The following is a 15,797-nucleotide window of genomic DNA, read 5'->3' on the forward strand; positions in this document are numbered from 1 at the left end:
TCAGTTAATATCATCATCATCTCATATTTGATACAGGTGAACTTTAGCGGCTTTTGCTTCGGAGCTCCTCCCATTCACGTTAACGAAGCACAAAAAAACAGTGATCATATTGACCCTGTCTGCAAATTAAAAAACATAAAGTGAATCTATATATATTTACTATGAGGTCTTAAAGTTTCTGTAGTCATGTAAGGGATTGGGTCATATGAATGACAGCATCAGAGACTTACGGTTTGCACTTGACTGGCTATCTTTTTAATCTATAAGATAAGAACCAGAGATGTCAGTCTCGGTCAGTGTGGAGGTCAACAGTCTGCTATTTAAATGCATTCAATACAGACGGATAAAAAAAGATTCAAGATATCAGTTTGTGATTAGCATGACCCTGTATTGTGACAATGTCATGATTAATTTGCATTAAATGCATCTCATTTGCCACAGAGATGTTTAGGTTATATAAGACTCAGCATCTAAAACATTCACAAATGCACTAAAATAAATTTTGTGATAATTTTCTCATTCTCATGTTGTTCTAAACCTGTATGAATTTCTTTCTTCAGATTGAACACAAAAGAAGATATTTTGATAAATGATTGTAAGCACACAGCTGATTGTAACCATTGACTTCCATAGTAAGAAAACAAATATTTTGGAAGCATTGTGATGATGAAGAAGGTATTTAATAAATGATGGTAAGCACACAGTTGACAGTACCCATTGAATTACATCGTATTTGTTTTTCCTACTATGGAAGTCAATGATTACAATCAGCTGTGTGCTTACCATCATTTATTCAAATATCTTCTTTTGTGTTCACCAGAAAAAAATAAATTCATACAGATTTAGTACAAAATTATCATCTTTGGGTGAACTATCCCTTTAAGTGCATTTGTGAATGTTTTAGATGCTGGGTCTTATATAACCCAACTGGGGCCATATCCTTATGTATATGTATATTTAGGTACAGATATGTATACATTTGGCACAAATATGTACCTTTGAGATATTATTTGAAATCTTTAGGTGCAAAGGTGTACTTTTTGAAAGCCCCAGTGACAGCTAGGGATCATTTTTCGACAGCGTAGAAATGGGCTGCGTGGGATGCCAACCATCTTTGGGTGTGTAATTATCGGATCCAATTTTAGCTTTGGATGCATAAAAAATAAACTAAACCGCGTGATACATTGACCAGGAAAAAATCACAATGTATGATTTTTTAACAATTTATTTGTATGATACAGCTGCATAAGTATTTGAACACCTGTCTATCAGCTAGAAATCTGACCCTCAAAGACCTGTTAGTCTGCCTTTAAAATGTCCACCTCCACTCCATTTATTATCCTAAATTAGATGCACCTGTTTGAGATTGTTAGCTGCATAAAGACACCTGTCCACCCCATACAATCAGTAAGAATCCAACTACTAACATGGCCAAGACCAAAGAGCTGTCCAAAGACAATAGAGACAAAATTGTACACCTACACAAGGCTGGAAAGGGCTACGGGGAAAAGCTTGGTGAAAAAAGGCCCACTGTTGGAGCAATCACTGGGACCACCGTTTCCAAGGTTACAGTTGGTAATACATTAAGAGGTCATGGTTTGAAATCATGCATGGGACGTAAGGTTCCCCTGCTTAAACCAGCACATGTCCAGGCCTGTCTTAAGTTTGCCAATGACCATTCCGATGATCCAGAGGAGTCATGGGAGAAAGTCATGTGGTCAGATGAGACCAAAATAGAACTTTTTGGTCATAATTCTTCTAAACATGTTTGGAGGAAGAAGAATGATGAGTATCATCCCAAAAACACCATCCCTACTGTAAAGCATGGGGGTGGATAGCATCATGCTTTTGGGGTGTTTTTCTAAACATGGTGGGAAAGGGCGACTACACTGTATTAAGCAGAGGATGACCGGGGCCATGTATTGCGAGATTTTGGGGAACAACCTCCTTCCCTCAGTTAGAGCATTGAAGATGGGTCAAGGCTGGGTCTTCCAACATGACAATGACCCGAAGCACACAGCCAGGATAACCAAGGAGTGGCTCTGTAAGAAGCATATCAAGGTTCTACCGTGGCCAAGCCAGTCTCCAGACCTAAACCCAATAGAGAATCTTTAAAGGGAGCTCAAACTCTGTGTTTCTCAGCGACAGACCAGAAACCTGACTGATGTAGAGAAGATCTGTGTGTTGAGGAGCGGGCCAAAATCCCTCCTGCAGTGTGTGCAAACCTGGTGAAAAACTACAGGAAACGTTTGGCCTCTGTAATTGCAAACAAAGGCTACTGTACCGAATATTAACATTGACTTTCTCAGGTGTTCAAATACTTATTTGCAGCTGTATCATACAAATAAATAGTTAAATAATCATACATTGTGATTTCTGGATTTTTTTTTAGATTATGTCTCTCACAGTGGACATGCACCTACGATGACAATTTCAGACCCCTCCATGATTTCCAAGTGGGGAACTTGCCAAATAGCACGGTGTTCAAATACTTATTTTCCTCACTGTATATTATATATGTTAGGTCAAAGTAAAAAATATATAAAAGGTAAAAGTTTGGCCCGCATCATAATTACAATTTAAAAAACTGGCCCTCGAAGAAGAGTATCTAAAGACCCCTGGCGTACAGTAAGAAACAAACATAGTTATGCATTACTGTAATTTTAGCAGTAAATCTTTACAAAAAAATTACTGAGAAGATTAAATTGCATCCATGTTAAACTCTGTAAGGCTGTTTGAACAAATGTGTTTGTGGGTGAAGTGAACATGTAACCGTTTCAACCTGGTGTTTCTGAGTCTTGCTTTTTTTGTTCCCGTTTTCTCTTTTCAAAACTTTGGTGTTATTCAACCGAAGCTACTGTCCCGCGCTGCTGTTTAAGCAAGGCTGTTATGAAAAACTTCAACTGGATAAATGTAAATGTTTAATTTATTTATTTTTATTTATAAGTATGTACAGTTTAATTGTCTGTATAATAATCTTGCGCATCAGCAGTGGCACATTTTGAGATATTTTAGCCAGCTGCTTTGTATGCATTTTTTTGATGTGAGGACTTGATTCTGTTACTTTATTTTTAATTTAATCTAAAAAAGTGTTTTCACTTAACTGAAAATATGAGAATGCTGTTGTGCGATTTGGGCTAGATTTTATATAATAAATATTAGTTGTCTTTCTACTTAATAGTTATACTTTAAATGACGCAGAGATAGAGGTCACTTATTTTAACCTAGTTTTGATAATTCACTTGATAATAATGTTTTGTTCTTAGTAGTGATATTGTTAACTAATACTGTGCACTGAAGATACTTGCAGGAACTTTGTATACATAAATATTTTCACCCAATGTCATTTATTTTGTAAGTTATTACATTTGACCAATGTGAAATAGTCTGTAAACAGTCTTATATATTTTATCATCCTCTCTCAGATTGTGTCTGCAGTACAAATGGCTCCGGTTCTTCTTCTGCTGTTTCTCCCTATTGCCCTCTGCTGCGAACAGGCCCCTAGCACCGAATGCGAGAATATGCCTTTCGTACCCGGGCATAATTTGGTGGGAGAGGGCTTTGATATTGTGCGAATGAAGACCACAGGAGCCTTCGTGGTGGACGTGCGCACCTATATGACAGGAGGAGAACATGGCAACTGCACTATGTGTGACAACAAACTGCTCAAAAAGAAGCAAAAGTTGCCGGCATCTGTACTCGACTGGCGCATCAAGGTAAAATGTCGCCGTAGCGTCAGCGCCAGGGTGCACGAAACCGCCAACTCTGTGATTAAAGACACCACCAATTCAGCCAGCATCAGCTGGAAGGTTGGATTGGGTCTGCCAGGCGTGGCAGGCGTGGCCTTAGGTGGCACTCATTCGAAGTCAGCAAGGTTCGCACAGAGCCATGCATCTAAAGACAAGTTCTCCTACACAAGTCACACCTTCTCCTGCAGCTATTACACGTAAGTTTTGGTATACATACGATGCTCAACAAAATTATTAGATCACCTGTCTATCTGTCTTAAAGTTCACCCAGCATCACAAAAAGTGCTTTAAAGGGGACATTTCACAAGAAATCTTTGGTCTTCCCAGAGTACATATGTGAAGTTTTAGCTCAATATACCATATAGTTAATTTATTATAACATGTTTAAATTGCCACTTTTGATTGTGTCCTTTTAAATCCTAATGAGCAGATGAAATGCAAACACTGATCACCATAATGGTAATCATCTGCCGTAGATGGATAGTGCCGATAAATGGGTGATTATCTATAATAAGATCCCCTTCTGACATCACAATGCGAGACAAATTTCAATTACCTATTTTTCATATGCTTACAGAGAATGGTTATCCAAAACTTAGTTACTAGGTTGTTCTTGTTCACATTTTTTAGGTTGATAGAAGCACTGGGGACCCAATTGTAGAAAAAGTCAGATGTCCCCTTTAATTTGGACTCTCTCCATGTGTAATCATATCAAATTAATTTGAGCACATATAACTTCTCTTAGAAGTCAGAAATGAATCCAGCGTAAAACCATGAAAACTTATTTTTCTATTAATGACAGCAAGTACATTAACTGTAATTGGGCATCTGAATAAAACAACAACACTGCAAAAAATGATTTTCAAGAAAAAAAAATCTAAGTAATTTTGTCTTGTTTTTAGTAAAAATATCTAAAAATTCTTAAATTAAGATGCTTTTTCTTGATGAGCAAAACGACCCAAGAAAATAAGTCTAGTTTTTAGACCAATAATATCAAATTTAAGTGATTTTGTGCATAAAAAAGCAAAACAATCTGCCAATGGGGTAAGCAAATTTTTCTTGAATTTGGTGTTTACACTGCAAAAATTATTTTCAAGAAAAGAAATTCTTAGTATTTTTGTCTTGTTTTCCGTAAAAATATCTAAAAATTGTTAAATTAAGATGTTTTTTCTTGACGAACAAAATGACCCAAGAAATTAAGTCTAGTTTTTAGACCAAAAATATCAAATTTAATTGATTTTGTGCATAAAACAAGCAACAAATTCTGCCAATGGGTTGAGAAAAAAATCTTGAACATTTTCTTAAAACTAAATTCAAGAAAAATTAGCTTACCCTTATTGGCAGATTTTTTTTGCTTGTTTTATGCACAAAATCACTTAAATTTGATATTTTGGTCTAAAAACTAGACTTATTTTTTGGGGGAGGGTAGTTTTGCTCATCAAGAAAAAGCATCTTAATTTAACAATTTTTATATATTCAAAATTCATGGATAAAAACAATTATATTTTATAGCAAAAATACTAGCGTGACTAAAGATCTTACACATAATGTTGGATTAACCATTACAAAAAACATACATTATTTGGTAATCCCCGATATACTGTTAGTTTGGGGCAGCTGTGGGACAAACTTTATATTGAGTGGTGGTCAAATAAATTTGTTATGCATTGTATGTGTGTGTATGTGTATGATTTTTCCATTAAAATGGCTGTTGCCCATGATGTATGAATATTTTTTAACAATTGATTAGTGAAAAAGTTCATTTAAATATTTTTGTTAGCAAAATTTAAAACTTTCAGATTTTGTCAATCTGATAGTGGGTAACAGTTTATCTAACATATATTGGGATGGTTTCCTGGACAGGGATTAGACTAGTCCTAGACTAAAATGAATGTAAGAGCTGTCTAAACTTGCTTGCACTGACATATCTTAAAATACATCAGTGCCCTTTGTTTTGCCACAAAATGCACACCAGTAATGTTTTTAGTAAGGTATGTTTGTTAAAACTAGTTATATTTCCTAATTAAACTAAGGCCTAGTCCTGGTTTAAGCTAATCCCTTTCTGGGAAACCACCCCATAGTGTGTTATCTAACTTAAACTGGGATTCTAATGCTTAAAAAACCTAAAGTCAGTTTACCCTATTCACAGAAAGGACCTATCTGTTGGGAAAAGTGGCTAATGTGTACATTTATTCAGTTTCTCACAAAGTCCATATATAATGATGAGTGTTTGCTAATTCATTTCAGATTCCGTCTCCATGCTCGTCCTCCACTAACCAAAGAGTTCAACGGTTCCATCAAAGCCCTTCCTGCTCAATTCAACAGCAAGTCAGAGGCGGCCTACAACCACTTCATCTCCATCTACGGAACGCACTTTCTGCGGAGAGTCAGCCTGGGTGGGAGCGTAAAATCGACTACTGCCGTGAGAACCTGCAAAGTTGCCATGACGGGACTGTCGGTAAACGACGTGAGTAACTGCTTATCGGTAGAGGCGTCTGGGGTTATCAAGGGTGTGCAGTTGAAAGCGCAGACGGAGTTCTGCAAAGCCAAGCAGAAAAAACTAGAGCGAAGCCACAGCTTCAGCGCCTCTTTCTCTGACCGTGTTACTGAAATGACAGGGGGCAATGGTAAGCATCACGATATCCTCTTTACTCCTAACAACAAAAGCGGGTATGGACCATGGCTCGAGTCATTGAAGACGATCCCAGGCGTAGTTTCTTATACGCTTTCTTCACTCCATATGTTGGTGACACACGACCCAGTCAGAAAAGCCAGTTTACAGGCCGCCATTAGTAAATACATAACAAAAAATGCTTTAAATATTGGCTGCTCCTCAAAATGCAAGGTGGGGCATCGTAAGATTAACTGTGCGTGTAAATGCAGCGGTCATCAACGTATTGATAGTGATTGCTGTCCAAGCCAGCCAGGAGTGGCCACTTTGACCGTGGTAGTGATAAGCGGTGCGGGACTGTGGGGAGATTATTTCACCGCAACGGATGGTTATGTAAAAGTGTTTTACGGAAGCCAAGGGGCTACGACACATGTGATTTGGAACAACAACTTTCCTTATTGGAACTATCGTGTGTCCTTTGGAACCGTGGATCTGAGGCAACGAACGTGAGTGTGAAAAAGTGTATCTTTAAATCTTACAATTTGTTAAAGGAACAGTATGTAGGATTGTGGCCAAAACTGGTATTGCAATCACAAAACTTGTGGCTAAAACTGGTACTGCAATCACACAACTTGTGGCCAGTACACAAAATGACAACATAAACATCAGTTGAGGGCTGCAACTCCACTTTTTAAATGACAATATCCTGGCCAGATCACTGTTGTCAGTGATATAAGTATTTGAAATGAAAATGATTTCTTAATGTCTAGTGACATATCTGTCACGGTTGGTCTTACCGGATAATGAAAAATAACAGAAGACGAACCCAAACGCAAGATGTACAAAAATAAACTATTTATTACACTGAAACTGAAAACACCCACGAGGGGGTAAAAACAGAAGGAACAAAACAATGTGATGAAACACAAATAACTGTAACAGATAAACGGAAACCAGAACACTTGGATTTAACAAACATCATACATCAAACAACGCACGCACACCACACAGAGAACACAAGGGCAATATAAAGACACCACATCAATGGGGAACAGGTGAACATAATTAATCACTTAAGACATGATTACATAAGGGAGTAGGGTAAAAGTGACAAGACACTGGGAATACGTGTTACACATACATGATGTGAATACACACGTATTCCCACATAAAACAATGCTGCCCTGGTCCTGCCCTCTGGATAATAACCAAGGTCAGGCAAGACCATGACAGCCACAAAACACTGGGAACACGTGTCACACAGATATGATGTGAACACACGTGTTCCCACGTACACACACTGCTGCCCTGACCTTGCCCACAGAACATAGACCTGATCTATACTAAGGTCTGGCAAGATCACGACAGCAACAAGACACCGGGAACATGTGGCAGCCACACACAGAATGTGATCCCACATGTCCCCACACAGAACATGATACTGCCACGGTCCTGTCAGATGCACTCAGACCTACATCTAGCACGGATGTCTGACAGGACCATGACAGTACCCCCACTTAAAAGACGGATACAAGACGTCACAACAAAAACAAACAAAAACATTAAACACGAGGAACGAACGACTGCACAACAGAAGACAACCACGACAACATTACTACAAACAACAAAGGTAAACAAACATATGTGACAAACGGGTTGGGATGGTGTAACAAAAACAATACATGATGAAGGGGAGGTGGGGAAAAAACAGGGGAAACAAAATGTCCATGGGGAACCTGAGTCTTAAAGTCCTGCGGCTGAGAAGCCGACTGGTGACTTGTCCCCGGCTGCGCCGGCGGGTGACGTGTCCCCGGCTGCGCCGGCGGGTGACGTGTCTCCGGCTGCACCGGCGGATGAAGTGTCTCCGGCTGCACCGGCGGGTGACGTGTCTCCGGCTGCACCGGCGGGTGACGTGTCTCCGGCTGCACCGGCGGGTGACGTGTCTCCGGCTGCACCGGCGGGTGACGTGTCTCCGGCTGCACCGGCGGGTGACGTGTCTCCGGCTGCACCGGCGGGTGACGTGTCTCCGGCTGCACCGGCGGGTGACGTGTCTCCGGCTGCACCGGCGGGTGACGTGTCTCCGGCTGCACCGGCGGGTGACGTGTCTCCGGCTGCACCGGCGGGTGACGTGTCTCCGGCTGCACCGGCGGATGACGTGTCTCCGGCTGCACCGGCGGATGACGTGTCTCCGGCTGCTCCGGCGGGTGACGTGTCCCCGGCTGCGCCGACTGCGAGACTCTCCTTGTCCTCCTCCTCCCTCGTCCGGATACAGGGAGATCAAGGTAGCGACTGGTCGCGGGAGTAGTCCCCAGCGTCGAAGAGACGGAAGTCGACCCTCCCATCCTGACAGCCCCGGTCCCAATACCTCTCGGGCTGGACGGAGCTGCGCGGGCTCCGGCAGGCTCCGCTGGTCTCTCTGGTCGTTGCCGAAGCGCGAGACAGTCCACCAACTCCCAGTAGGGCAGCCCCAACAAACTCCCTCTCTCCTGCACTGGTGGAGGATCCCTCATGCCAGCCACCAGGTAGACGCTGGCCAGATACTCCGGGTAACTCCCCCTACTCTTCTCCACCGCCAAGGCATAGTCTCTGAGGGGGAGTTCCCTCTGTGGTGGGAAGGGGCTACCCCCGGAGAGCGTCTGGTCCGAAATGGAGGACCACCACTCCGGGTCCGATGCACATTGCATCATCGGGTCCGCTGAGTTCAGTTAGGTGCGTGCGTTCTGTCACGGTGTGTAAACACCAAATAATGAAAACAAAAGAGAACCCAAACGCAGACACGAGATACAAAAATATAACTATGATTTATTTAATAATAAACTGAAACACCCACGAGGGGGTAAAACGGAAAGGAACAAAACAATGTGATGAAACACAAATAACTGTAACAGATAAACGGGAACCATAACACTTGGATTTCACAAACACAGCTTCTACAAACAACGCACGCACACCACACAGAGAACACAAGGGCAATATAAAGACACCACATCAATGGGGAACAGGTGAACATAATTAATCACTTAAGACATGATTACATAAGGGAGTAGGGTAAAAGTGACAAGACACTGGGAATACGTGTTACACATACATGATGTGAATACACACGTATTCCCACATAAAACAATGCTGCCCTGGTCCTGCCCTCTGGATAATAACCAAGGTCAGGCAAGACCATGACAGCCACAAAACACTGGGAACACGTGTCACACAGATATGATGTGAACACACGTGTTCCCACGTACACACACTGCTGCCCTGACCTTGCCCACAGAACATAGACCTGATCTATACTAAGGTCTGGCAAGATCACGACAGCAACAAGACACCGGGAACATGTGGCAGCCACACACAGAATGTGATCCCACATGTCCCCACACAGAACATGATACTGCCACGGTCCTGTCAGATGCACTCAGACCTACATCTAGCACGGATGTCTGACAGGACCATGACAATATCAGGGCCATTTTATGATTAATTGATATAACTTTCTTACATACTGTTCCTTTAAGACTGACTTTCTATGTGGTAATATGTTACAATAAGGTTATAATTGCTAACACTAGTAACTGCATTAGCCAACATGAACTAACAATGGAAAATTGTGACCCTGGACCACAAAACCAGTCATGATTTGCACCGATATATTTTTAGCAAATGCCAACAAAACATTGTATAGGTCAAAATTATTGATTTTTTTCATGCCAAAAATCATTAGGATATTAAATAAAGATTTTGTATGTTTCCTACTGTAAATATATAAAAATGTATTTATTATTAGTAGGGCCGGGACTTTAACGCATTAATTAAGATTAATTAATTACACAAAAATAACGCGTTAAACATTTTTAACGCATTTTAATCGCACTTATTTTTGCACCGCGGAACATTTCTCATGAGTTTCGGCGGACCGATTATACTGGAGCACCAACTAGCGTTCATGACTTCACAACAAACCACAGTGAACATGAACCAAGAGGCTGATGAGATCGCTTTGGTTGGCCCCGTGGATGGGAATTTATTTTATAAAAAACGAACGGATGTAAGCGTCAATAAAAGCATGGTTGTGTGTAAGCTATGCAACAAGGAATTCACATATCACCGCAGCACATCGAGCATCTCAATGCAAAACATACAGCAGCTAGCGTGGACATTAGCCCGACTCCGGGCACAACGACTTATTCGGACGGGATTAGTTTTACATAGGGATGTGGGGTGAAGCAAGTTTTTATCAGAGCTTCTCTGTGATTTTAGTCCAGTCCGAATGCTCCATGTCAGTAATCATTACGGACAATGTAAAGATTACGGCGTCTTTTACCTTCTGTAAAAAGGTCCGGAGAAATTACCTCAGGTAATACAAATCCAGTGCGAATAGACCAGCTGTAAATATACACGTAAATCGCGTCATTTCCTTTTAATTTGCGGGTTTCTTTTAAATATAAAAGCGCTTAAAGAAGCATTTACTTGCGTTCTAGACGGAGAAACAAGTCAGTTACAAGTCAGTTTCTGAATAAAACACGACACAAACTTTTTAAAAAAAAAAAGTCAATTTTACTTCTCAGAGGCATGGAACTGTTTATGAAACTGACGTTCTCCCCAAACTGAAATTAAACACAGTGTTTCGCGTTTTCCTTGTCTGTGTCATGTTGTTTGCACATCTGATATCTGGAAGCAAGGTAACGTGCACGTGAAGACGAGAGGTGACGCGCTGCGCCAACGAGTTACCCCTCCCACTTCTGAATGTTTAACAGAGATTTCTAATCCCGTCCGAATTGACCATTAATATTACCGACGTCCTGTAAAATTACATTACGCCATCTACCCCTGTAAAACTAATCCTGTCCCAATAGGGCTCAATAAACAATATTTTGTTGCTTAAGCTTATGTATTCAGTCATTATTCATACTAAAATCCATGTAAAAAATTACTTCTTAATGTTCTCAGGTCAAATATTTATATGCGATTAAAATGCGATTAATTTAGATTAATTAATTACAAAGCCTCTAATTAATTAGATTAATTTTTTTAATCGAGTCCCGGCCCTAATTATTAGTAATATTTATGGCTAAGGGCTTAATTTGGACAACTTTAAAGGTGATTTTTTGCACATTTTGATTTTTTGCACCATCACTTTCCATATTTTCAAATAGCTGTATCTCGGCCAAATATTTTTCTATCCTAACAAACCATACATCAATGGGAAGCTTGTAACTTGGCCCTTGTGACTGGTTTTGTGGTCCACGGTATTTTTCATCTTTGATAATGCTTGGTAATGTCAAGTATACATGCTAGTTTATTGTGCATCAACTAATGTTAACAGTTACAACTTTTGATTTTAAAAATGTATTAGTAAATGCTAAAATTAACATGAACTAAGATTAAAAAAGCTGTGGAAGTATTGTTTATTAATAGTTCATATAAGCTAATGCATTAACTCATGTTAGCAAATGCAACTTTATTCTAAAATGTTGCCTTTGAACCAGAAACTTGTGTATGGGTAAAATAATATTTTTAATTTAAGTGTTTATCCATTATTTCCCATTAAATAAGGGACAAACCAAAAGGGACAAACCCAGCCTTTGGGTTAAATTTGCTAATGTTTATATTTCACCAAGCAGTGGGTTAAAACAACCCACGCAGCATAGGTTAAATTACAAAACAACGGGCTCGGTTCGTCCATTTTTGACTCAAACGCTGGGATGCAAACAACCCAGCATTTTTTGCAAATTGTGCTTAGACACCTTTGAGTGTGGAATGTTGATTCTTTTGTTAAAAACATAGTTTTATTTAATATAATTTCTACCATCATCTTTCAGGCCAATTAAGTTTGAGGTGTGGGACCGTGATAACCGCTGGGATGATGATCACCTGGGAGGAGGTTCTGTTATTCCAACTCGAAGCAACGGTATGCAGAAGCGGATGGGTCTTAAGCATGGCAGTTTTCTGGTCTCCATTAGTGCACATTGTGGCCCGAGACTTGGAGGTGCATTCTGTGAAAAATATACCCCTGCACCAGATGGTGACACTATTCTAACTGATTACAACCCATTGATGCCAGTTTCATTTAATGTATCAAATGGTTTTGCAGGAAAAACATTTCTGTAAAAATAAGGTTTAAAGCGCAAAGATAATCTAAAATGGATTCAGAGCTTAAAAAATAACGTGCCACCTGAATATCTGATCCGAGATTATCGAGTTATTTGATTAATTAAGTCTATTTTTTAATGTTCCTCTAATTAATAATATTTTCTTTATATTTCTGTATACACTCTCAGAAAAAAAAACGAAAGTTGTCCTTGGGACGGTAACTTTTCGAAAAGGTCCTAATAAGTACCATATTTGTACCTTTGAGGTACCAGTATGCACCTTTTAGATGTAAAAGTGCAATTTTTAAAACATACTGCCAGCTGTGACAACATTTCCACCTTGTTTTCTGAGAGTGTGTTTTCTACACAACAGTGGCGGCCGGTGACTTCTTTTTCGAGGGCGCTCGATGCGAAGTTCATCCCAACATGCATGTAGGCCGTCATGTGTGTGGTTCCTTTTTCGAAATATGTGTTCTGCGCATCTAGAGATCCTGTGTGCATCACGTGTTTTGTCAAGGTAAGTGCCTGCAGCAGACGCGTCTAAAGGGTATGAGATAAAAGAGACGGTCGCGTTTACCAGATACTCGCATAATCTCATGCGTAAACAGAGTTTACTGTTTACCCTACTGGGAAATCCGGCTAGGACCAGCATGGGCTGGTGAGCTGGTTTTGGCTGGTCTCCCAGCTTGGTTTTAGCTGGTATTGCTGGTGAAGCAAGCTGGTCTAGCTGTGTTTTGGTCACTTTTTAAGCTGGTCTGGACTTAGCTGGTCATGCTGGAAGACCAGCTGATCCACCAGCTTGACCAGCTTTGCCAGGCTGGGAGAACCAGCTTAGATCAGCTACTGCCACCTTAAACCAGCTAAAACCAGATTCCAGCTTATGCTGGTCTTTGCTGGATTTTTCAGTAGGGTAGAGCGTGTCTTGCGTGTATTTTGTGAACGTGAGCGTCTCTTGACGCCTGTGCAGCAGGCACTTATTTTGACAAAACACGTGATGCACATGGTGCACATATTTTGAATACGCAAGCAACACACATGACACTCCGAACACTTATTTTGAATTAGCACCCCTCGGATGGGCAGTCACGAGCCGCCACTGCTACACAATAGCCATTTTATTAAGATTAAGCAAAAACATAGTTAGATAGATGAAATTCAGAACCTTTAAAAAAGCATTTTGGTTCAAGGCCTTACACTTTGACTGTTTAGAGATATCATTGGTTAAAAATGCAGTTTAAAGCTCTGTAAGTGGCTTTCACATGCTTAAAGTTTAGGAATATAGGAGCACAGTGATTAAGGTTCGAGCTAGATGGGGGGAATAAAGATATTTGATTGGGGTGGAGTTGGCTCAGCATTTATTTTCTTGACAATGTTGGCATCCACACACAGGCATTAATCCACTTTGCATTTTTTAGAGTGCATTTTTGAAATACTCCAAATGCAGTCTGAGTTCAAGTAAACGCATCAGAGCTCAAAAGAGATGAAGAATAATGAGAAACCCACGGTAGATGCATTATGTGTTTCAAAATGAACAGGAAATAAAATGCAATATTGCAAATTATTTAATGCAGTCAAAGCATTAGGGAGAAAAATGGCAGAAAGAGCAAAGAAATTTGTAAACGAAAATGGTCATAGAAAAAAAAGAGACTGATCGGAAACTGTCTGAATTCTTAACAAATATATAATTTTTTGGTAACACTTTACAATAAGATTGTATTCATTACCTTAAGACATGTATTAGCTAACATGAACTAATAATGAACTTCTACAGCATATATTAATCTTAGTTCATGTTATTTTCAGCATTTACACTGTAAAAAAGTAGAATTTAAAGGACACTCCACTTTTTTTTAATATGCCGATATAGCTAGAAACTATAACATATAACATGGCTGCAGGAGGCTGCAGGAGAATGAGAGTATAGTTTCTAGCCATATCGGCTAGAAAATCACAACTTTTAATTTTCTGTCGGTCTTAGTACACGATGTAACTACAGAAGAGTCAAGTTTTATATAGGAAAAATATCCAAACTCTTTGGTTATTTTTTAGCACGATGCTAATGGTCTAATCAGATTCAATGGATTATGCTAAGCTATGCTAAAAGTGGTAGTGCCAGACCTGGAGATCAGCTGAATGGATTCCAAAACGGTAAAAATCAAATGTTTAACTCTAGGGGAGCTGGAAAATTAGCATATTTTCCCAAAAAGTGGAGTGTCCCTTTAAGTTAAAAAAAGCTGATTTTAGATGTTACCAGTTAAAGAAATTTTTTACGTTTTTTAAGTAATATATTACTAATATATTATTAAAATGGGGGCCCCCAAGATTGTGCTGGGTGGCAGTTTTATGTCAGTTTATAAAATACATTAATTTATCATGAATTCTGTGTAATTAAACCTCGGAAAAATAAGGCATTGAATTGTATATTTTAATAAGTTTTGTTTAATTCAAATTTGATGTTTTACAATGTTCATGAAGGGCCACAGTACAAGGGGGGGACATGCCGAAAAAGTTTGAGAACCACTGAGCTTATGCATTACTAATGTTAACAAAAACAAACTTATTGTAAAATATTACCAATATTTCTGTGTAGCTTATAGTTAACCCTAAGTTCCTAATATGAATGTTTTTGTTGTTTAAATGTACTATTTGGACTAATATAGCTTTAAGGAAATATATGGTATTTACAAAAACTACATATAAAAGTCTACATATAAATATGTTTATTTTTGTGTTGTTTGAAATTGCTAGTTTTATGGAAAATAGTGATGTATAAAGGGCTGCATGTAAAAATGATTAACATTCAGAACGGCACCTGTTACCCATCTTTTTTTTAAAGTGTTTCTAGTTTTAATTTGATCATTCGTTGTACTTTGTTATGTGTAAGTAAACTCAAAGTGTAACAAACCTTGATATTTGTATCTTTAACATTACATTACAGAGATGCTCTATGTTTTTAACACAAATATACTAAATATGTAAATTCATTCGAGTCAAAAAACAAGGTTGTTCTGTGAGCCACATGGCGCCACCTGGAGGATAAAAAACTGCATCACTCAGGAAGTGTCTCCTTAAAGCTTTCCATTCTTTACAGATCAATGATTTAGGCCCAACGTCCCTAAAGCTGATTTGATAAAATGGGTTTAAATAAAAGGAGACAAAAAGGTCTGAATTAAACTGAATTAGTGATTTCAAATCCATAGCCTATGTATTATAGGGTTTATAAATTCAAACATTCATGATCAATGTCCAAAGCAACTACACATATGTGCCACTGTACCAAATATTAAAAAGGTGTTATTATAGTAAAAAGTGTAGTAACCATATTTTGGCATTGATTGCCATTTGAATTAC

At 39.3% G+C, this 15,797-nt stretch overlaps 1 protein-coding gene across 1 annotated transcript; it reads left to right on the forward strand.

Moving 5' to 3' along the window:
• The first annotated feature begins 2,865 nt into the window (after positions 1 to 2,865).
• On the forward strand, positions 2,866 to 15,712 carry prf1.3 (perforin 1.3). The gene is made up of 4 exons (XM_055219912.2): positions 2,866 to 2,913; positions 3,426 to 3,946; positions 5,997 to 6,866; positions 12,177 to 15,712. Exons 1-4 carry the CDS (start codon positions 2,890 to 2,892, stop codon positions 12,463 to 12,465), a joined length of 1,704 nt encoding a protein of 567 aa, XP_055075887.2. The 5' UTR covers positions 2,866 to 2,889; the 3' UTR covers positions 12,466 to 15,712.
• The last annotated feature ends 85 nt before the right edge of the window (positions 15,713 to 15,797 follow it).

Source organism: Misgurnus anguillicaudatus, chromosome 20, assembly GCF_027580225.2.
Source record: "Misgurnus anguillicaudatus chromosome 20, ASM2758022v2, whole genome shotgun sequence".
Classification (NCBI taxonomy): Eukaryota; Metazoa; Chordata; class Actinopteri; order Cypriniformes; family Cobitidae; genus Misgurnus; species Misgurnus anguillicaudatus.

What these genes read in the sequence shown, in the direction of transcription:
- prf1.3 (XM_055219912.2), top strand. Translation starts at nt 2,890, where the DNA reads ATGAAAAACTTCAACTGGATAAAT. An exon ending in TTCTCCTGCAGCTATTACAC is followed by an intron (nt 3,947 to 5,996) that starts GTAAGTTTTGGT and finishes AATTCATTTCAG; the next exon opens with ATTCCGTCTCCATGCTCGTC. An exon ending in GTGGATCTGAGGCAACGAAC is followed by an intron (nt 6,867 to 12,176) that starts GTGAGTGTGAAA and finishes ATCATCTTTCAG; the next exon opens with GCCAATTAAGTTTGAGGTGT.